Source organism: Ahaetulla prasina, chromosome 1 (assembly GCF_028640845.1).
Source record: "Ahaetulla prasina isolate Xishuangbanna chromosome 1, ASM2864084v1, whole genome shotgun sequence".
Classification (NCBI taxonomy): domain Eukaryota; kingdom Metazoa; phylum Chordata; class Lepidosauria; order Squamata; family Colubridae; genus Ahaetulla; species Ahaetulla prasina.
The window spans coordinates 69,200,918-69,224,841 of NC_080539.1; the positions used below are offsets into that span (position 1 = coordinate 69,200,918).

At 36.5% G+C, this 23,924-nt stretch overlaps 2 protein-coding genes and 1 pseudogene across 7 annotated transcripts in view; 1 reads left to right on the top strand and 2 right to left on the bottom strand.

Moving 5' to 3' along the window:
- MOCS1 (molybdenum cofactor synthesis 1) overlaps positions 1–8,621 on the top strand; it is a 76,249-nt gene extending 67,628 nt beyond the window's left edge. Inside the window, exons 12-13 of the transcript XR_009153198.1 lie at positions 3,583–3,663; positions 8,421–8,621. The gene's annotated coding sequence lies outside the window, so the exon portion shown is untranslated. The remainder of the gene's footprint in view (positions 1–3,582; positions 3,664–8,420) is intronic.
- DAAM2 (dishevelled associated activator of morphogenesis 2) overlaps positions 1–23,924 on the bottom strand; it is a 265,206-nt gene that overhangs the window by 62,917 nt on the left and 178,365 nt on the right. For all 6 annotated transcript variants that reach the window (XM_058166227.1, XM_058166137.1, XM_058166318.1 and 3 more), the window contains 7 exons: positions 22,559–22,665; positions 10,751–10,835; positions 8,350–8,456; positions 7,210–7,298; positions 6,430–6,598; positions 4,658–4,765; positions 1,638–1,698 (listed from right to left, as the gene is read on the bottom strand). In XM_058166227.1, the coding sequence (XP_058022210.1) occupies positions 1,638–1,698; positions 4,658–4,765; positions 6,430–6,598; positions 7,210–7,298; positions 8,350–8,456; positions 10,751–10,835; positions 22,559–22,665 (726 nt within the window). The remainder of the gene's footprint in view (positions 1–1,637; positions 1,699–4,657; positions 4,766–6,429; positions 6,599–7,209; positions 7,299–8,349; positions 8,457–10,750; positions 10,836–22,558; positions 22,666–23,924) is intronic.
- Positions 4,475–4,651, bottom strand: LOC131189417 (U2 spliceosomal RNA; annotated as a pseudogene).

The following is a 23,924-nucleotide window of genomic DNA, read 5'->3' on the forward strand; positions in this document are numbered from 1 at the left end:
ATAACTTTTCCATATACCCATTGTTCCTAAATAACCTCACAAGGGGAGCATGGTATTTATAGATCCAAGAAAAAAAGTGTTATTCTGTATGACTTTGAATATATCCTATGTCTACTAATACAGAGCAACGCCAATGGCTACTTCACCCATTATATGGTAACGAGGTATTGTTTACAATCCTGTGTTAGACTCATTCCTTGCAAATGAAACATGCAGTAAACATCAACTAAAGGTTGGTGTTTTCTATCTCCAAAGGATTGCATTTTAAGGAAATTACTGAAAAAAGATATTTGCAGTCAAGTAATTCAGTACGAGAAAATAGATGATATGTTAAGTCTCTAAAATGCTCTCAACCAGCTGCAAAAATTTAATCTTAATGAGCTGTTTGATATTGCAAACTAATCCATCAGTCTCAAGTCACAGGCAAGAAGCATGACTAAAGGAAGGCCACACAGAAGACCCATGACAGATAAAATGAGAAAGAAAATGTTACTGGCTGTAGCTCCCAATCCCAGTTCACGCATTTGCAAAACCCTGAAGAATTCTGTATGACTAAGTCTTTCTGTTTGCAAAAGCTGGCTGGCTCCTTTCCTTATGAGTTCAGTGTGATCCCATAGAAATTACCCCAGAGCCTATGCAACTAATCCAGAAAATAAAAAGACTATTCAAAGCCTGAACTACTCCCTAAAAGAAAAAGGTTGCACTATTCCAAACCCTTATTTTAAAAACAAATTACAATGGAAATTTTTTTCTACACAACTGTATGCAAGAACTAGAGAAAAGCCAGAAGTAGTGTGAAATGCCATGGCTCATTCATAAAATAGCATTTGCCTACAGAAACGGAGACAAAAGAGTCCTGCCTTACAATCTGAATAAACGCCAGCCATATCTGGACTGATCTTACAAAGCTCCCTACACTCTATGCATCTACATCATATACAAAGTTCTGTTAGGACATTAAAAGAGCAAAATGCCTACTAAGGGGAAAAAAGAAAGCTTAAAGGCTTTGAGTAGTAGGCAGTTGTGTTTACTTCTTACTGTAATATCAGATTTAAAACTAAATGATAACCTTCCCCCCCACTGGGGGCCCCTCTAGGTGTGTTGGACTTCACTCATTCCAGTACCTCAGTAATTCTGGGGAATAAAAGTTCAATACATCTGAACAGCACCGGGTTGGGGAAGACTGTACAGCAAGGTGGCTATCTCCTTTCAGACTTGCTCTGCCTGCTCTCTCCCAGTTGGCAATCATTCTCACAGATAATAAATGCCTTAATACTTAGGCTACACCCCGCCTGTGTAAACCTGTCCACAGAGACCACATCTAACACCTGCTCAGAGACTAAAAGTCTCTGAAAGAAGAAAAAAAGTATTCAACATTTGGATTAGCACCGTTGATCAAATTGCCGTTCCCCTGCTCACAGCCCCAGATCAAACGAATTTCCCTGCACATCTGTTAACATCATCACATCAGCTTTCGCAAGAGATATAGGGGTGAGGGGTAGGGAATGGTCTTAGAGAAACAGGCTTTGCTTAACAAGGGAGAAAAGCTCCTTCTTCTCTCACCAAAACACCCTCTGTTCCAGATCCCTGGTGGGACATTTTTAAAGTAGTGTGTTTAGAAACTATGACATACTTACAGCTTCAACAGCTTTCAACCCAGTCTTTACGTTATTAACTTCTTTCTCCAACTCCACTAGGCTGCAAGGAGACAGAGAGAGAGAGTGGTTTAAGGCAAAAGTGCAATGTTATAAGGATTGTAGAAGAACTGCTCGAAGTAGGGACAACCATCCGTCCTTTCAGTGTCATATTTTCCCCCAACACGGCTCCCCAGCAAATACTAGAACAGAAAGAGAGATCCATTCTGCTGTTCACTGGCTTTTAAGAGCACACTTAGATTCTTCAAAAGTATGAGATTTGGCCTCAGATAACTGCAACATAGGAGGCAGGCTACCAGATCTATGACCACAACTAAGTTTTTTCATAGGACCAGCTTAAATGAAGTACAGCAGTTCTTGTTTGCTATTACTTGGTGTTACTTGGTTGATTCCATGTTGATTAATTTCTAAAAATGAAAATAACTATGTTGCCAGTCACTCTAAGCATCTATTGTGGAAAGGCATGGTAGAAATGTTATTCATTAATTGCTAATTGCTTAAAAGACAAAAAGAAGATAGCTCCAGGAGTTCCATCTGACTGAGATAATAAATACTCCTTATACTGACAATTAACTATTTTTAGGGCTATGCATGCTCTGAAAATGATCTGAAAGTGATGTTTCGAAATGCAAAGGGTAGGAACAGCATTTCTTTAAAACAGCTGTAACTTTTTAACTTTCTGCGCGAGTCTAAAAAGATACAGTTGCTTTAATGGGCATCTCATTAAAGTTGCTGTCTGCTTATTCGGGGTTTTTTTTACTGTCAGACATAGTAACATTCAACCATGTCTGGATTGGAACTAGACAGCATGGACATACTGCAAATACTTTCATCAACTTTACAATTTCCCCACTATTTCTAGACGCTGCTTCAAGTATTTTTTTAATCTTTAATTTCTTCCAGTTATGTTAAAATCAACATAATCATGTATCCCATTTAAGACACATAACTGATCAAAATAGGCTAGATTGGTTAGAGTTTGGGGGCAGATTTCAATTTTGCAAAAGTTTGTTCTGGGGAATGAATGGAAGTTACACTGAATCTTAGAATGGAAGCCCTGGGAAGAAATTTCCTGACAGAACGATTGATCAGTGAAAAGACTTGCCTTCAGAAGTTGTGGGTGCTCCAACACTAGAGGTTTTAAAAGAGAGACTGGACAACCACTTGTCTGAAATGAAATGGTATTGGGTCTCCTGCTTGAGCAGGGGGTTGGACTAGAAGAAATACAAAGTCCCTTCCAACTCTGTTATTCTATTAAACTTCTCTTTAAAAAATCCAGCACTGTTGTTAATGTATGTTAGAATTTTGAATGGAAAAAATAAGTGGATAAAATAACAATAGAAGATACTGTTGGCCATCCTATAAACTTCAGAAAGTCAATAAAACAACCTTCAGTACCTATTACAGATATTTTTCCCTAGACAAATACTGCTTGAATTTAATATTGGCTACTTTTTGGTATTCCCCACCCCCCACCCCCAGATCTGTTATAGGAATTGTGGCAGAAATGTTTTTTATCCATAACATACCTATCCACCTACTGGATCTTAGTGTGTTTTTGTGATAGGTGAAAACCTTTTGATATTTTTCCTGACTTAATTATACTGTATCTAGGTTATGGTATGCTGCTTCTTTGTGATTGTTAACTTAATATATTTTGATCATTAAATCTTTTTCTAGAAGTGGAAAGATTACACATGAACATATAAAATGAAATCAAATTAATGTTTTAAATATGAACACTGTATATCGGATACCCAGCTGATGCATTAACTAAAACCAGAACTGTGTATTAAATAATCTCAATTCAAAATATTAACATGCTTCAAAGCAAGGCAATAAGTAAATAGTAGTTCTCTTATGTTCTTTAGTCCTTCTGAAAGCACTAAGATTTATTGACTTTCAAATCTCTAACATTTACTTTCAGATACATTTGTATAGAGCCACATGGTGAATCAAACAATATCTTTAAGTGAAAAAGGATTACTGGAACAGGAAATTACAAAATGTAAGGTATCCTTTACTGATGTAACTGATTGCTGTTGTTACATTTATAATCATCATCATCATCATCATCATCATCATCCTGATTTTCAGATTTATCAATGGTCATATATTTCGTTTTCTGGTTTTCTACAGAATCCAAGTGATCAAAAGTTACTAAAGTTATTGTGGGAATACTCTGATATTATCATAAGGCTTTGGGTTTTCTTTGTTTCACAGTTCTACAATATTTTGAACATTAAAAACTACACAACATATTTAAAAGATATTCAGATGGATATACAATTTTGATATTATTTAAATGACACTTCTCACATTTAAAAAAATTCCAGTATAATATGGTCTCTTTATTTGCAATGCATTGGCTACTAAGAATATTAATACTTATTACATATTTAATTATTCAATGTTGATCTATGAATTAATTGTATTGCCAATCAAATTGTTATGACCCATCTCATCCCAAGAACTTTTGTTAGATCATTTCCTGCTTAGAACATACTCTGAAATAGAATATTTATTCTCAGTAATACTTGAGATTATTATTCAATATTAATTGAATGAATTATAGAGGTATTCACTGATTAAAAGTTGAAGACTCTTGTGGTCAGATATATTCTCCAGTGCTTTAATATGAGAAATATTTTCTAAAGTCCGTTATATTTTTGACTGGTAATTATGATGTTTGCTTCTGTATGCCCCCTTTACACAGAATGCTGATCTACAGACCATAAACACATCTTAACATAACCACCCATTGTTACTTTAGCAGCACCACCACTTTATTTATTTATAAATTATCAGTTTCAAATCTGATATGTTCTCACTATACACCGCCTAGACTCGCTCTGTGAGTGAGATGGCTGGTCAAATTTAGGGTCCACCTATATCTCACAGAATAATTCTGGGCAGTGTGCAATGAGACCATATCAGCTATTAAGCTGGTAAGAACGGATAATACACTTGATCGTAGCTAAATCGCGAGAAATGATACTTACTTGACTTTTGCTGCTTCTGGAAGATGTTGCAGTTCAGACTGTACATCAAGCACATCTAGGTAATTCTTTTCAAAGATCATTATTAAGTAATGTAATAAGGTAATATTCCTAAGAGAAATGGGCATGAAAGAAACAGGAAACAAAATCAGGGTAAGGCTAATCATATCTGAAAAGCTTAAAATGAAATCAAAATTCTTAGTCTAACATTCACATTTTTAATATAAAATTGATGTAATAGCTACTTCCCCAGGCCTTTGGGTCAGGCTGAGTAGAGACCTCAATCTGAGGAGCTGCAGTATATTTTAACTCTGATTGCCATTTTATTGTTTTGATAGGGTTTAATGGTAAGTATTGTTTCTTTCTTGGTTTGATTTCTCTTCCCTTTTTGGACACCACCCGAGTCACTTTATCTGACCATACAACCATGTAAATGCTTTTGTTCATTTAATATTTCATATCTTTTATGCTAAAAACGTAAGAGAGAGGAATGTTTTGTCTTCAAATGTGATGTGTATGATGACTGCCAGCACCCTTGACATTCTGGGAGCTGCATTGCAACAACATCTGGTGGACTAGATGTTCCCACCTCTGCCCTGAAGTCTCAAATGATTATTTGCAAATGACTCAACAACAGAAGCAACACTGTACAAAGTACAAAGGTCTCCCAGCAAAACACCCCAAGCCTCCAAGAAGACTATTCAATGGCTATATTGTTTTGTTTGTGCATCTAATTCCCAAATGAAGAGTCTTGCATTTGTTCAGGTCCCTGATACATTTTTAATTTGGGAATGGAAGTTCCAATCTTCTGAATCCCGTTCCCCAGCTGTGAAAGTAGAACAATTTGGAAGAGCAGGAAAGGGGTGCTGGCAATTTGGCTTAGAAAAAATAACATCCTAATAGTTTTCTAGAGCAGGGGTCTCCAGCCTTGGCAACTTTAAGACTTATGGACTTCAACTCCCAGAATTCCTCAGCCAGCAAAGCTGGCTGACGGATTCTGGAAGTTGAAGTCCACAAGTCTTAAAGTTGCCAAGGCTGGAGACCCCTTTTCTAGAGAAGCTGACTTCTTTTGTTCTTTTAAAATAACATTTTTTTGTACTGCAAAAAACTCCAACAAGTTCTACTCCTAGTGATATGGAAGGATGGCACATAGATTTATGGATGTTCTCAAAATGAAAAACAAAACATTTCTTGTGTCAAGTGTCATTGGATAGAAGCACTGTAAAACAGCTACAGAGATCATGAACTATCACTAGTTTGTTGTAGCAGCAAAGACGATTTCAAAAGAAATTTCTGGCTATTTATACAAAGAGAAATACCAATATTCTGCCTCTTAGATTTGAAATATTTTACCATCCCCTGAAAATGAATTGGGCTTTTTAAAAAAAAAAATTCCCACGAGTGTGCTAAAAAATTTCAGCTCGAAATTGCACACATACCATTAAATAATTTTAGCCTTGCAGATTTTTTTTTTCAGTTTTAAAAATATTGATGTTTTTTAATTCTACCTAGAGTAACTACTGTTATTTTCAAGACTAGCAGAAATATCCTTTTGGTGCAAAGCTGTTTTCTCTGTTTCAAGCTTGCACCAAAATTAATTATATGGACTGTAGCCACTTTTAATGTACAATCTTTTTCAGATATGCATGCTCAGATATGATGTGCAAAATTAATAAGCTGTATTTTAATTGTCTTTTGCATTATGAAAACTCCCTTGAAACTTTTTTTTAACTGAAGTATAGTATTGAAGATTTATTATTAGTAAGTGAACCTACTTATCTATGCTAGATTTGGTGTCCGCAATCTTATTCAGGCTGGAAACCTTAAAGCCATATGCATTTCCTCTTTGTCCCTTGTTCATGTAATTGCCAAAGGCCAACACGACCTCCAAAAGCTGCTTCAGGCGCTTGCTGCGGATGAGCTCTCTGGAGGCCAAGAGAATAGCTGAAAGAGACAAGAAGGGCCCTTAGATTGACGTATTGGACTGAAGATAGTTGAAAGGGGGAATGTAGGGAAGGGATCTCCCTAACAGTGCATACTACATTTTTTTTAAAGCCAAAGCTCCTCTCTCACTTTTCAACACAGGAAGTGCAATACTGAGCGTGGAAATAGACCACTGAGTGTGTTTGTTTGGATGGTTCTAATTCTGCAGAAAGGCTTTTGGGAGACACAGTAAAAAAATCACTAAAGAGATTTTGCATTGCATATCAGAATGCATATAGCAAAAGTGGGTAACTTGCCTGTTCCATCCTCGACCCTCTCATTGCTCTTAGGAAATGAGATTGGCAAGGAAGGAAGGATTGTGACAAGTTTTCTTCTGCAATAATCTTGATGCACCCCCAGGACTGATAAACTCCATCCAATCCACCAAGAAACTGGGATCCTGCCAAAGAGCTAGACATCTCAGGCTATTCAATTCATAACCCAAACTACAGTGGCAACAATTTTCTTCTGCTTAAGCTTGTGCAGAATGCTTCAGCGCACAGTGTTCCTTGGGCAGGATGACACCTTCTGACACCTGAAATATGTTATTGTTTGTAAGGAATATAACTTACCTTCCACTTTTGGCTTAGCTTCAGCAAGCCTCTCTGGAAACTTCTTCTTAAAGAATAATGCTTGAAGTCTTTGTTGGTAGTGATCAATCCTAGAAAGAAAGCAGCAAGAGATCTGAGCTGCATTTCAATAAGTCTTTCAGCAAAACAGAATACCTGTAAGACCAATCAATTTTTGTTCAAAGTCTACCTTAAAACTAGAATAGAAATCCCTGAATGTGAAAAATTCTATCAGCTGCTCTGCCTAGAGACAATGTCTTGCAGACAGGGATAAGTTATGAATCTCATAATAATCATGCATTTTATTCCCCTGAAGAAGATATTGTGACCCCAAACACAGAGGAAAAAAGAGAAGAATTTTCCAGTTCAATGAAAGTTAATATTTTCCCAATACATTTCCAGTATTTTACACAAGGGTCATTCTTAGGCATCACTAACTTGAGTCTCAAGTTTCCAATTCCACTGTACAACATAGCAATTCACACAATGATAGAACCTGTTACTCAAATGCATGATAATATTTTTATATAATTTACATAGGGAAAAGCAGGTGATTGAATTTCATTGACAACCACAGCTATGTAATCAATAAGAATTTCTAAACTACAATGATACTATTTGAAATATTGCATTGTATCAGCCATCCCCATTTTGGTTTTCTCAACTTATTAGATTTAATTTCCATAATTGTGTGTTAGCAAGGTCATAATGTCTAGGAATTATGAGAGCTACATTCTTCTATAAAAAGGTAAAGGAGTCCCTGCGGATTTTATTCTGCTAGTCATTGCTGACTGTAGGGGGTGGTGCTCATCTTCATTTCAAGGCCACTGAGCCAGCGTCATCCAAATGATTTCCGCAGTCATGTTAACATCACGGAGTGCTGTTACCTTCCCACCTAAGTGGTACCTATTTATCTACTTTCATTTGCATGCTTTTGAACGGCTAGATGGACAGGAGCTGGGGTGAAGACAAGAGCTCACCCTGTTGAATGGCAGCTTACAAACCCAGTGTCTTAACCACTCAACCACCAGATCACCCCCACATTTTTCTATAGACAGTGTTAATGTACATTACAATATTCCCTCCCTTTCTCTCTCACTCTCCATCACATGCAAACAGATCTAATAATATACATATATGCACCTGCTCATTTCATAGAGAAAACGATCTGCTCGTGCCATGCGATCAATTTCATGCTTATGTTCTTCCAACAGGTCAATATCACTCTTCTCTGGAACAAACTTCAGTAGCTGGAACATCAAAAGTGGTTTTTTTTTAAACAACAACAATACAGACAACATGAAGCAGCCAACCAGACAGGGGAAGGTTGACAGCATGAAAATGAACTAACAGATTGGTACTGAAAATGCTGTCCTACATGCTGCTATAATAGTGTTTTTGAAGCAATTAAAATGATCTTCCTGAAACGTTTGTTTGATTTTTTGTCTTCCTACTGTGACTTCGTTACATGGTTCGAAATTCCATGTAGGATTTCTCACTTCCAACTACTATTTGTTATATATCTTGTTGATATTTAATGAAGAATGTCTTTGACACATAAGGCCATTCAGAATGTAGCACTGTAAATAAAGCACTAAAAGTGTTCTTCCCATTCTTCCTCCAATACAAAGTTCTATCTATTCTCCCCTCCATCCCCTCCAGCACATTTCTAAAATGGCTGCTTCAGAAAGATAATGAACAATGTCGATATGACTAGATTTATAGGGTGATCATTCAAAGTTTGAACTCAAAACACAGCTCATTCAGCAACAGATTCTTTTTTAACTATCTGGTGGGATTAAGGCTTGGCTTCACACATCCAATTGCTGCTTCCAAACTATGCTGGAAGATCTGTTTTATATGCTTGCTTACTAATTCATTAATTATTCCAAGGAGTAGTTTAACTGTTATTGAGTCACAGATGAGCTATTGGCACTTGAAGAAGTCCTAACAGCCACCTAAAAGTGAAAACGACCACAACTGAGCCCAAAATTCATGTGGTTAAATGAGACATTTCTTAAGTGACTTTTGCCCCATTTTACAACCTTTCTTGCCACAGTTGTTAAGTGAACCACCACAGTTGATAGGTTAGTAACCCTAGGTTGTTAGGTGAATCTGGCTTCCTCATTGACTTTGCTTGTCAGAAGATCGCAAATGACCCTGGGGCACTGCAACCGTCATAAATGAGTCAGCTGCTAACCGTCTGAATTCTGATCACAGGGATGCTACAAAGTTCGTAATTGTGAAAAACGGTCCTAAAACGGTCATTTTCTCAATGCTGTTGTAACTTTGAACAGTCACTAAACAAATTATTGTAAGCTGAGGACTATCTGTAATTAGCCATCTCTGGCCTTCAACCTTGGGAGCAGAAATTTTAAAAAACCAGTATTATTGGAAAATAGCTGAGTTTCTCTTCAGAAAGTGTAACACATAAAATTAAACACATCACATGCATTAGCCACCACTGAATCCAAGAATGTCTCTATGAGCCCTAATGATCGCTTTGCTAAAGGTCCTTGTAGATCATTTTTACTGTCTCACACTTCTACATGTACATGTGTGTACCTACACAGAGGCGAGGCTATGCACTGTTATAGATTTTTAAAAGATCCTTCAAAGAATGGGGATACATAACACATGTTAGCAACTACTTAAAATAGCTCAGCTGTTCTTTCCCCCAGGAGCACACAACTGCCCACCAATGCTTGCACGTGAACCTGGGAAAAGACAAGTTTAAGGAGCTGCCGACAGGTGCATTGTTCATGCCTTGGAGTGCTCTGGAGCACTTTTCCCCCTTCAAATTCAAAGCCCCGTTCAGTCCTAATACAAATAAGTCTGCCTCATGAATTTACTCCATGCAACAAATGAGCAAGAAAGTCACTTTCTTTTGGAATACTTATTGATTTAAAAACGTTTATACCCATTTTCTTATTGTCTTTGTAATTCCCAAGGCATTCGAGTAGAACTCTAGAGATTATAGTAATAAATTGGGATACATTTAAGACAGTGTAGAATTTCAAGTGGTCAAGATTACAACAGCAAATTAAGAGGAGAGATAAAATACTTATGAATGCATCCCCCCTCCCTCCCAGACAAGACGTCTGAGGAATGGAAAGGGACTAATAGCTAATGTTGTAAAAATTACCCCAAAAAAGTATTTTAAAATACACACAGGCTTCTCTAATAACTTTGCTGTTTTTGTGAAATATCAATAGTCTCTCTTAGGCTTCTACACACTATAGTATTCCTCCTCCCTTCTTTCTTTCTCCCAGATTTTAAAAGTCTCTTTCTCCTTCCTATTTTTCATGTTCAGGACCAATAACTCTTCACCTAAAGTACAAGGACATTAGTAACAATCTACTGACATCATTATTATGCTCATCAACCCAACGGCAATGAGGAACTTTGTAGAGGAAAAAAATCTGAAAGTAATCTGATCTTCATGCTGGCATGTTTATACAAATTGCTTGCTGAGATGTAACCTAATGAGAAGAGAAACACAATCTCCACTGACATCAGTGTTTAAGCAACTAAGTTTTTTCACCTGCTCCAACATATCTTTCGCCAGATCTTCTTCTTCATCCATTTTCAAAATTGCCTGCCGAATTTCTTCATTAGATAGCTTCAACCTGAAATAATATCATAACACTCTAATTACTTTGCTCACACAATTCTTTAGGCATATATAAAATTTCAGTAAGGATGTTCTGAAGGTGCTTTTCCAAAAGAAAACTGGACTTCGTTTTTTTTCCCCTTGAGAATGTTTCACTTCTGCTCAGTTTGGAACAGAAGAAGCTTCTTGGATGAGAAGTGAAACGTTTTCAAGAAAAAAAAAAAAAAAAAACCAGTTGTCTGACCTGGATGATTGAGAATTTCCACAGACCTTCAGTGAGGATCTGTTGCAAGACCTTCCTTTATATCCATAAAGATATGAACAAATGAAAGATCACAAAGAAGATTGCTAAAGCAAAATGATTGATTATGGTTACATTCAGGGCAACCCATGAGTGGTAACTCAGAATATATTATGTTCTTTGAATAAAACATGTACACCAGAGTAACTTTCCATTAATGACTTGTCATGCAGAAAAGGGATTCTCGTCAAGAAACTTTTACACTTTTGCAATTGACCAGGGAAGAAAAACATAATTCACAATTATGGAAAAATCCAAAACTTGATTTCTAGCATACAATAGAAGGGAAGCAGAAAGGAGAAAATTGTGAACAATAATTGTCAAATATAAACTTTTTATTATATTTTACAATTTTTGACATAAATATTTTGGTATTTGTTATATTTTATGAGTGTGAATGTTTTTTTTATTGTTAATTCATATTTATTACACCATAAAATAAATTCACAGCATAAAAAAATTAACTCACGTCTTCAAATGACATCATAACACACTATTTGACTTAACGCAAATATATTACAATACAAAACAACCCACATATACTACAGTACAAAATTAAGAGGCATTACATGTAGTCCCCAACTTATGACTGTAACCAAGCCCAGAATTATGGTTGCAGGTAAGGCATCATGTGACCAGATCCTGTCTTTCAACACTTTTTGGTTAAGCTAACACTGTAGTAATTAAGCAAATTTATTTTTTCCTAATGGACATTTTTTTGCCAGAAACCAGAAATAAACTACCCAAAAAGTCAAATTGTGGTCACATGACCACAGGATGCTGCAAATGACCATAAAGGTGAGCTGGTTGCCAATAGCCCAAAATGCAATCGCATGACTGTGTGCATGCGTGTATGTGTATATGTCTGCATTCACAGCCATCGTAACTTCAAAACCAGGTTGTAAGTAGTTCTGAGGAGGTCTGCCATAACTCTGGATGGTCTAAGTCAGAGGTGGGTTTCAGCAGGTTCTGACCAGTTCTGGAGAATCGGTAGTGGAAATTCTGACTGACCCCGCCCCCATCTATTCTCTGCCTCCCAAGTTCCAGCTGACTTGGGAAGAAATGGGGATTTTGCAGGATCCTTCCCCTGGAGTGGGGAAAGAATGGAGATTTTACAGTATCCTTCCCCTGCCACGCCCACCAAGCCACACCCACAGAACCGATAGTAAAAAAATATGAAACCCACCACTGGTCTAAGTGACCAGTTGTGAAGTTAGAGCTGTCTACATAATGAAGAACTGACCAATGAGAATTAGGCATTTACTTTTTAAAAATGATTTTTTTTTCCTTTGGCTCTCTTCCCTCCAGGTATTTAGCAACAAAATAAGGGATTTGTTTATTTGGCGGATTAAATCCTGACAGCTTACTAAATTTGAAGAGCAGAATCATAATAAGATATACCCATCTGTCTTACTGAGGGTATCTAAGCACTGGATTCTAATTATGTAATTGTGCATTCAGTATCAGCAGTTCAGGGAACCTTTTCTAATGGCCCATCATTTTCAAATAAACACACAGGATTCGTATTTATTGGACAATAGTTCCTCTCTGTATATGGAACACAAATAACACTCATCCTTCCAACTGGCACTGGCTTATAGCAAAGAAGCCAAAAACTGAAGAGGCCATGGAGAACGAATTAGCTTTTTCCTTCCCAAGACAAGTTTCCTGCAAGTCAAGATTTCAGAACCGTGAAGCAAGACACATAAAAACATTTGCACTGTTCCTGGCCATAGGTGCTAACACCTGAAGCCTCATCAAGTTTTTAATGTCCAAGTATGAGAGTTTCGCAACTTTTTGATGGTATGATTCTCTTGAAGCATGATTTAAAACAGGGGTCTCCAACCTTGGCAACTTAAGACTTGTGGACTTCAACTCCCAGAATTCCTCAGCCAGCAAAGTTGGCTGAGGAACTTTGGGAGTTGAAGTCCACAAGTCTTAAAGTTGCCAAGGTTGGAGGCCCCTGATTGAAAATGCTCAAAGGAGATGGCAAGAAACGCATATGCAGCTGCCTTTGCCCAGCAACAAATAAAGAAACATCTGGCTCAAGTGGCACATCCCTCTCTCACCATGTTAAGAGACAACTCAATGAGGCTACTGTAAGGCCTATATAAAGCCTGTGGGTGCATCTGAATGATCACTGCAGATACTGTTAAGCTGCACTTGAGGCTAGCTAGATGAGCAAGCAATTGCTTACAGCACAGTCTCACTACAGTCAGTAAGGCACATGGCCACAAATGTGCTATTCACACAGAGTTTGAAAGCGGACAAGCAACTGGGCCAACGAATTGTTAATGAAGTATTCTCATTGTTGTTGTTTTTCCAATACTTCTGACTAACCATGCAGTGGATCTTAAAATAGGCAACAGTAACATAAAGCAGATGTGCCGAGCTTTAAGCAAAAACAGGTGAACCGATTGAACAGAAACCTAGAGCAGATCCTTAAAATCTTTCCACTCAAGGCAGAAGGAAGATGACTACTTGAAGTGGGGGGGGGGATTTTTTGCAATGCAGACACCACATTAAAATGTGATTATGGCCAGAAGAGACACAGTAAATAAGTCATATCTCATTGGTGGATATGTATCATCTGTAATTTTCATACTGGTTTTGTAAGAGGCCAAACCTAAATTTCTCCCACTGGCATAAAAACTGACAAACCCCAGACTGCATGCATAATTTAACCACTGCCAGGTCTGTTTTATATTTGTTTACAGAAGACCCCCACAAAGACTGTAATGGAATGATAACTAAGCTAAGCAATTCTACTGACATGTGAAGATAGAACAGAACAGAATACAATTGCAATGGACACTTCTGCATTTTGAGTGCAGAGAGAGCTTTGGCAAGAAGACACATATGTTCCCCGAGGACAAAGATTAGGAAAGGCAGGGAGGCCTTACCTATAGAGATCAGAGGAAATGACTGCAATCATCACAGTCCTAACTGGGCCTAAGCTTTACTTGTTATCCAAGAGTGCTATGAGTGGGAAGAGGGAAAATCCATTATTACTGCTTTCTACATTCCCTTTCCCGATGGCTCCCCTTCTCCTTCTCAGTACAAGGAAGTGTAGGATGATTCTAAGGTTATTTAGCTAAATGAGAATCTAGGATCTCTCTTTAGATCCTTGTGCTTTCTGAGGAATACAGTATTCAAGAGCACTGGGGCATCTTTGAGCGTAAACGACACAGAGTATATGTAATATATGATGTATGGGTGTGAGAGTTGGACATTAAGAAGGGCTGATCAAAGAAGAATTGACGCCTTTGAACTGTGGTGCTGGCCTAAATTATTGTGTCTACCACAGACAGCCAGAGATGCTGAACTGTACAAAACCAGAAACATCACCAGAAGCCAAAATCACAAGACTATGTCTGATTTACTTTGGCCACATCATACGTGCAAATTTGTTGGAGAAGTCTATGAATGGTTAGTGCAGGGGTCTGCAAATTTGGCTCCTTTAAGACTTGTGGACTTTAACTCCCAGAGTTGGGAGTTGAAGTCCACAAGTCTTAAAGGAGCCAAGTTTGCAGACCCCTGAGTTAGTGCATCAAGAAGAAGGGGCAAGCAAAGAACTCGCTGGATTCATACCATCAAATCTGATAGGAAGATGAACATCCAACAACTGAAAGAAGCTGTGCTTGACAGGGTAGCCTTGGAGAGCACTTGCCTATAAAATCTCCAAGAGCTGGACACAACTGAACTGTTAAAACTACTATTATATGTAGCAAAAGATGCAACCAGTACTAGCATCTGGTTGCATCTTTTTTCACCATATTTATTGTGTCAAATAGGTTATGATCCTACAAAAAGAAGCTGTCTTGTCTCATAGTTTCTGTATAGTGTTTGAAAAGAAAACTGGAATGGAAAGGTTGTGTAAGTCAGCTTCCTCTGAGGAAACAGTTCAAGCTGTATTTTACCACGACAACACTTTAACAGTAGTCATTTTATAGTGAAGATAATTTATCCCAATCACATGCATCTTGGCAAGGAATGTCTGTGGGGTGAACTCTGACAGTTTTTTATTTTTTAATAAAGAAAAAATATGTTAGCAAATTGTTGAGATACAATTATTTACACATTTTTATTTGCATCGAAAAATGTATTTGAAAAATACTCTCCAGTGTATAACCACAGCATATTTTCAAAACACATGTAAATTACAGGGCTCTTTCAATTAATATTCAAGAAATACTACATTTTGCTGGATTTATGTATTATATCATATGCAATATGATATCCATTTTAGAAAAAAAAAACTTTAGCCAGGCTAAAAAATGTTCTACGACTAAATAGAATTACCGTATATACTCGAGTATAAGCCGAGTTTTTCAGCACGTTTTTTGTGCTGAAAAACGTCCCCTCGGCTTATACTCGGGTCTATACGGTATATACTTGAGTTTTTTTTTTTTTAAGCCCCTCGGCTTATACTCGAGTATATACGGCTTATACTCGAGTTTTTTTTTTCCTTTTTTTCACATTTTACCGGATGGAAGCCCTGCCGGTGCAGTGAGAGGGCGGGGCGGGGGAGCCGCCAGCCTTCTCAGCTGAGGGAGGGAGGCTTTCCCCAACCGGTAGGTGCCTCATTTCCCACCCTCGGCTTATACTCGAGTCCCCAGTTTACCCCAGTTTTTGGGGTAAAATTGGGGACCTCGGCTTATACTCGGATCGGCTTATATTCGAGTATATACGGTAAGTGCAATTCATCCATAATATGATTCATCCATATACTGTATTATTACAATCTTAAACTATGGAATATGGTTCACAGTAATAAGATATCTCCCAAACCAGTTATGTTAATTGATCTGGTTATATTTCAAGCAGCTGAATTTTTTTGTTTGAAATTTTGTATAAATAAAGATAACATAATACCAGATGGACTCATTAAAAGCACACTGGACAAACAAAGCATTTTACAATTACTTAAAGGAGAAGAGAGAAGACAGGAAAGTACCCCTATGCAATTGTCCCGTCCAAGTTTTTATATTTCAGCTACAACAGTTCTGTCTGTTAACCATATCTATATATGTTCCTAAAGATTGGCATAATGGTAGGAGAAATATTTATTTATTAAATTTATATGCCACCCATCTCACTGTTGAAGTGATTAACAGAAGTCAATAAATATTTCTTTTCACACAGGAATAAGGATATCCAAATCTCGAAGAAAGAGTTAAAGTATATGATAATCATTTCTAACATGGCCCTTACCACTTTCCTTGATCTTATTTCTCACATAATTGTCTTTATAATCCAGACATTATTACACTCCTATTACCTATTACACTCCTATTACCACTGATAAATAAAATCAAGTTATTTATTGCTTGGCAAGAAAAGGAAAGATGGGAAGAAAAGACTTTATTCTGAATTTAATGGGCAAAACTGCTGCATTTAATTATTTTCTTTTACAAGCAGATTCTTTTACTTTTCTCTGTAAAGATGGCCATTGGATTATTTTATTTTATTTTAACCAAATTAAGTGAAAATTGTCACTATCCTTAAACATCTTTGCCCCTAGGAAGAAAAAAAAAGTTTTTTTTTTATTTTAACCTCCAAAGTTCTACTCTTTTTCTCCTTTAATTTAGTGTTTCCAGATACGTTTGAAATGTAAATTAGGTTCTACACAGTTTTAATTCAATTATGTAATTTAATAGATTAGTTGTGGCTACTCACAACACACCAGTCTGGGGAAGGAAATTCTAGATCAAAGGTATAAAACCCAAGGCCAGTGGACTGAATCTAGCCCTTGATGTGGTCAGATCCGGCCCATGGGACCATCCTGATCTACCCAATGTGAAGTGGAAAAATCAGGCCAGCGTGGCTTTGGCCCAGTCTACCCAGTACAAAGAGGAAAGATTAGGCCAACGTAGCTTCGGCCCAGTCTACCCAGTGCAAAGAAGAAAGATCAGGCCAATGTAGCTTCGGCCCAGTCTACCCAGTGCAAAGAGGAAAGATCAGGCCAGCGTGGCTTCGGCCCAGTCTACCCAATGCAAAGAGGAAACATGCCAGCAGTTTGGGGAGTGGTGTCAAGCTGGCCATGCCCACCCAGTTGGCCACAACTAGGAGGAGGAAGGGGCAATAGATATGTTCACCACCTTGAGTTACTTATAAAGTAATAAAGGCGAGATACAAATCTAATAAATAAATTCACAATGTAATTGGGTCTGATAATATCAAAGACATGAAAAATTGTAATACATAAAGGCAACTTTCCATGAAAAATCCTTCGTAAGATGATATGGATACATAAGAGGCAGAAAGCTCTGGAAAGTGCAGCAATATTAATTCAGAAGAGAAATTTGACATTAAGGGAGATCCTCTACCTTCCTCTGATGATAGAGAGATTTTATAGTCTAATGCACAGCCAACATTCTGCAATTTATACTCCAGCACATCTGGAAAACTCCAGGCTAATGAAAGTCTCATCACTTTTTCAGAACTATCAACAGGATAGCGTCACAAACTCACCATGACCTTAAAACTGGAATTACATATACAAAAGAAATTAAATTGAAAAAAAATAATGAGAAGTAGTTTTCCAGAATCTATACCATTCAGTGGTATAGATGGAGGAATTCCTCCACAATGGAGGAATTCTTTCTGGATGCTTTCTCATCCTTGCATTTTTTTTAAAAAAAGTTTAAAATTAGAAGGGAAGTTCATAATCTAGCCTTCCTTCTGACAAATTGTTTCTCCAACTTCAGGTATATTGAAAAAAGGATTAAAATCAAAGTTCCAAGTATTTTGAGAGTCATCTTCTGAAGTTTATTTTTAATGAGAGAGCATTTTGTTTTCCATTAACCACTTCCAACTACAATTAATAAAAAGACATTAAAATATTGGCAAAATAACATTTGAAATCTGGCAAATCATGCCCTGGCACTAAAATCAGAATAATCCCTGAAGTTATAATCTACGTTACCATAGATACAGCAAAATGCACATGCAGAAAAATGCACATGCAGAAAAAGAACACTGAAAAAATCAAAGGGACAAAAAAAAAGTATACTATTTCTAATTGCTTTCTTGGCACTTGAATTATTTTTCTTTTGCAGTCCATATACTGAATTTACAAATATGCACAGACAAACATGATCAATGCCAGTTTGCTTATTGTAATCTCTAACCAGCACAACTTCTATCCATTCCCATAAATCACTTAAAAACTCCAAAGGAAAATTGGGGAAAGAAACCAAATGGCCTTTTTAAAATGCATTCCTTGCACTCCCAATTTGATATAGCTCAGTTAATCTTACAGAGAGAGACAGAATTATAACTGAAGTTGACAGACTGCAGAAAGGGGATCACTGTCCATGGGGCAAGTAAATGAATCACATCACAATTATTCAACAAAACCTTCACTATTTTCCTAAATACTTCCTGTTCCAGACTACTTGTGCATGACTAAGCAAAGAGTCAGAGGAATAAGAATATAGGCACTGAGAAAAGAGACAAAATGCCATTGAGGATTCCATGGGACTTTTTTTTTTTTTAGGAGAAAACCCATTGGTATTTTATTTTTCTCATGCTATAGGGGGAAAAAAGAAGAAGAAAACCCCACATATAGAAAAAATAGCAATAGCCTGGACTAGGGTATTAATAATTCAACATTTAACCATGTGAAGAAGGGTAAGGGACTACTAGGTAAGAAGGAAAATATTGTTAAGTGTTTAAAGATGGGTAAGCTAAGTGTTTTTAAACACATTGCTTAAAGGTGTTGTTCAATCCATTATGTTTTTAAAACATATGGCATTTTCTATCTTTAACTAGAATACTTACTTTAGAAACATCTCCCTTTCCCTTTCTTTCTGAAACTATCAATGATATTTTACAAAAATTCTGTGAAAAATATTGGAAGAAAAACATTTATTTGTACATGGAGCACGCTCAGCCTCCTCTTTTTCCAAAAAGAACAATTAATTCTCCAAAATAATGGAAAAATAAGAAGGGAGGACATATCGTTGTTCAGTGGGTGGAAAAGGGTAATTTTACAAGATTCTCCAATCTAGAGCTTTTGGAATGTGGTGGTCTCAAGTCACAATTAATGGTCAAGCTAACTGGGAAGCTATGGAAGATTAAAGTCAATCATTGTAAGTCCAGTATATTTGAAATGCAATAGATCGGGCATTAAAAAATTGCTAACGGATCTGATAGATTGTACACAATCAATATACATTTTTTAAGAAAAATCATTTTAGTTAAGCTTCTAAGATACTGGCAGCTCCAAGATGCATCTCCAACACAGTTTTAGGCTCAAAGGAGGCTAAAACTGAATAGGATATCTTGACTTGCTTCACATTTTAAGTCTATTGTTTGAATCCATCCTGAAATTCTATGTGCATTCCATACTGAAATGCTAGACATTACAGCATCTGAGGTTTCAGCATATGCATTTGCATAAATATGTATTCTGATTTATATTTCTGTCAAAAGCACATACGAATAATGTGAGGCTTAGTATAATGTTGAGACTGAAGCACTTCTCATTTTAAACGTTTATATTTTATTAATTAAATACATACACACAGAGGCATATATAGGAATAAACAAAACATTGTTCTGTCTGTATTGTTCATCTCTGGAGGTTGCAACAGTGAACTATTAGAGCTATGAAATGCTTTGGATTTAAGTCCAAAAAGTATCCAAAAGATATTTTAGAGTTCACAGGGGGCTCAAACCAGGGGTAGGTTCTACTTACTTTTACTACTGGTTCGCAACGGGAGCGCGCATGTGCAGATCACTCATGATGACATCATGGCAGTTGGGCGGAGACTCCCGCTGGTTTTACTACCAGTTCTATAGAACCAGACCAAACCGGGGGCAACCCACCACTGACTCAAACACTATACTTGTCTACAACTCTTCAAAGTAGCTACACCTTTTTCTATACTGTGCAACAGCTGCAGAATGCAGTCACATGATGCAGCTATCTTAAAAAATGTGCAGGCAGATATTATATTCATGTCATGCCCTGAGCTCTCGATAAAACCAAACTGTACATCAATCAATGAATCATGTTTTTTTCCTAGAATATTCAGTTTAATTCCCATTCCTCCTGGTTAATATTTCATCCTATAAGAATCAGCAAGAATTTCATGTGCGCTAAGCATGCCCAAATAGTCTTACAAAAATTTAACTATACTCTCTTAGGGTTTTATTTCTTTTCTGTTTCTCCTATTATAGACAGTTCTGATGTGGGGCATCAGCCCCTTGAGTTAGGTAAGGTCAGGAAACAGACACCACTATTAAAATTCTTTTAGGATAAAACAGCAAAATCCCCTTTTGAGTATCCTAAGATTTTCACAATTGTTTTTCTGGAGAAAAAAAATCCATTTAATATATTAATATAATTCAAAGTAAACTTTTCTTACAACTGATCATCTTACAAACTGACCAGTTAAGGCTAGAGTTTGTGAATTCTAGTCCTGCTTTAGGCATTAAATCAATTGGATGCACCTTGGGTCAATCACATTCTCTCACTTCTAGGAAGCAGGCAACAGCAAATCACTTATGATAATCAGGCCAAGAAAACTGCAGAAGACTCTCTACTCCATTCAAAGGTACACACGCAAAGAAACCCCCCAGCTACAGTTCTTAATTTTTAATATATCCAATTTATTATTGAAAGTTGGTTGACTCAAGAACTGTACAATTAAACTTTCTAGAAACTATTTGAGATTGAAATAAAATACTTCGCGTACAAAATTACACACCTTGCATTTTACATTTACATTTGCATTTTGTATGTATCCTAGTTGGTGGGATATTGGTAACAATATGTCTCTAACAGATCCCAGGTTGCTTGGACTATCAGAGACATGTGTGGGGTAAAACTAAGCTTTAGTGTGTGGGATAAAACTAAGCTTTAATTGCTTTTACGGTATGTTGGGCAAAATGAGTGGTGCTATCTTTATGGTAAACATTTGCAGAGGTTAATTTGGGCTGGCAATTGTTCTTATTAAAAATGTTATGTGAAAAACATGATTGATCAAGATCATATTTTGCTCCATGAATGGTGAACATAGATGATCACACAGCAAACAAATAAATGAGGGAAGAGTGAAGTGGGGGGGGGAGAAACAAATATTGTGGTTGGATGGAGATCCTGAAAGACAGATTTAAAGTTTAAAGAAGAAAAAAATGTATAAAACAGAACATGGAGATGTTGAAAGCTTATTATTTTGTACAATGCTGCTTATAAAAGTTGCTTTCCATAAAGTTCCATTAACAGATAAGCTTCTTTTCAAAGAACATTTAAACATTCCTTCTAATTTTTATTAAAAGTATTTTTAAGTTAAGATGCATTGAAACAAGAATTGCCTCAGTCATGGACTTAAATGAAAAACTATATGGTCTTAAAGTCTATGAATGAAAGAAGGTGATTATGGTCTTCTTCCTTCCATCTTCTTTTTAATTTTCATTAAAAATTGTTTAGAAGAAAAAGGTGGAGCAACCCACGCTATGTCCGTAAGTGGTCATGCCAAGACGCCTCTGTCTGGAACCATTCTTGTGTAATCATTCATAAAAGCAACTTGAGTTCTTAATACAAAAGCTCTTAATCCTATTACTTCTCATGTTAGGAAATAAAGCAGTGTTAGGCACTGGGTTACTTGAATGTTTTTCCTTGGTATCAAATATTTGATGCCTATCTACCTAAAACAATGAATGCAAGCTGAAAATATTCCATCAGTTACTTATTTGTATCAATTATTTAGCGCTGTTTTTTTCATCCTACGATACATTTACTATAACTATCTTCAAACTTTCTATCAAAAGCAGAAAAGACAATGGACAATTCAGCTAAACACCAATGGTCAATTCACCATTTCAGCTAAACACCAATGGTCAATGCACCATTTCTTTGCATACTGCCTTGATCATGAGCAAATGAAGCATTTATGGTACTTCCAATTATTCCTTACTCAATTATGTAAAAAATTAGGTTACATGAAAAACATTATTTTAATTAATGCAACATTTGATATGAATAAAACAGAAAAAAGCATAAAATTTACCAAATTGCAAGAAAGAATTATTTTTTATTAATAGCCACAAACATACATTGGAAAATATAAGCAATATTTCTAAGAAGCTGTCTGATAAGTGAGGATATAAAATCCAATAAATCAATATTTAGATTTTAAAAATTCAAGGCACACAGACTGCCAAGCTATGCAAATCACTGTTTGAGTTTATATCACAAATTAGTTTCAATCCCAAACTGATGCATTTGTATTCATGGGAAAGACAGAATTGATCAAAGTTGACATTGGAGAGAAACCTAAACATCTTTCATTCCTCAAGAACATTTCAGAACAGATGGCGGTCTAAAATGTTTCAAATAGCAGCAGTCAAATAGGAATTCTGCTTGCATCCTTTCTGTATACCAACAAACTGAAATTCCAGACAAATTCAAGGTACGGTAAACTTACTTGGAAAGGAGGATGACACAGTTTTGTGCTCTCCGGCCATCAATCACAGAAAGCTCTTTCACCTTTCGGCTGGATAAGTATAAATCTTCAGTTGATCCCATTTCCTTCTACAAATAGTTTAAAAAATGTGGAATTATTTCTTTTTCCTTGTTCCATTTTTCAGTCAATGCCATACTGAGAAGGAACACTGGGTGAGAAATGCATCGTATCCAAAGGAATCAGCGTGAGAGGAAATCCACCAAAGTTGTAGGATTGCAATGCTACAAAAATAAAACTTTTTTAAAAATAAGAAACTGCATAAACATGGTTTATTTCCTTATTTGTTTTTCCTTGCAAATCCAGATGTAAGTGCAATAGGCAACCGTATACGTGCAAGCATGCATGTATATATATGTGTGCATCTAAAGTCCCTAGCTTTTGCTATAAATAGGATTGCCTGAAAAGTATAATTAAATGAAGGACACATTACACATACAGGGACATGCATTATGACACATGATATAAACTTGAATCCAAATAAATAAAGTATGTTCAAAAAGTAGGAACAATACTATTAAGATATACCACAGGAATTATATCGGCACCTGGTAAGTGAAATAACTTTTGACTTTATAGATAGGATTGAGATTAAGAAAAGGATATTGGAGAGGTAAAGAGAAACAAGTTTGCTGATTTCATGTTCCCCTACAACTCCTTAAAAGGTGAAGGAAATTAAGTTGAATTAATTTCTAGTGGCTACAAAGGACACAGTCTTATAGACTTCTTGGCAACAATGCAGAATTATTTATATTGCCTTCTTTCAAGAGGTTTTCCAATCTTCAATCTACTTAAGACTTAAGATCGATCCTTCCTTCCTTCCTTCCTTCCTTCCTTCCTTCCTTCCTTCCTTCCTTCCTTCCTTCCTTCCTTCCCTCTTTTTCTCAGTTCCTCTTTATTGCTGGGTTTTTTTTTAAACCCACTATGAATACCAGAACACTAAGAAAGGACCTAGTATCAATCAGGTATTTTCATGTTGAACTATGTTTGAGATTTACTTTTGCAATCTTTTTATTGGAAGAAAGAACACAAGTCACCGAGTGTCATATTGGCATGGGGTAGTACATAGAAGCTAGCAAATAAATAAAAATACAACCTAATTCCTAAAATTTCATACTGTTCCAGAAGATCTTCAGTGGAGCAGATATTCTAAGAATTGAGAAGCTGAAAGAGGAAGAATCATTAAAGTCACCTCCCTCTTGTATTCATTGGGACATCCATGACATAACTCAGTTCAAAAGATGCTCCTATTAACAAATGAAGCTCAGGACCCCTTCTTTAGTAAATAAAAGTAACAGGATTATTTGCAAGAGGTGAGTAAAACCTATTC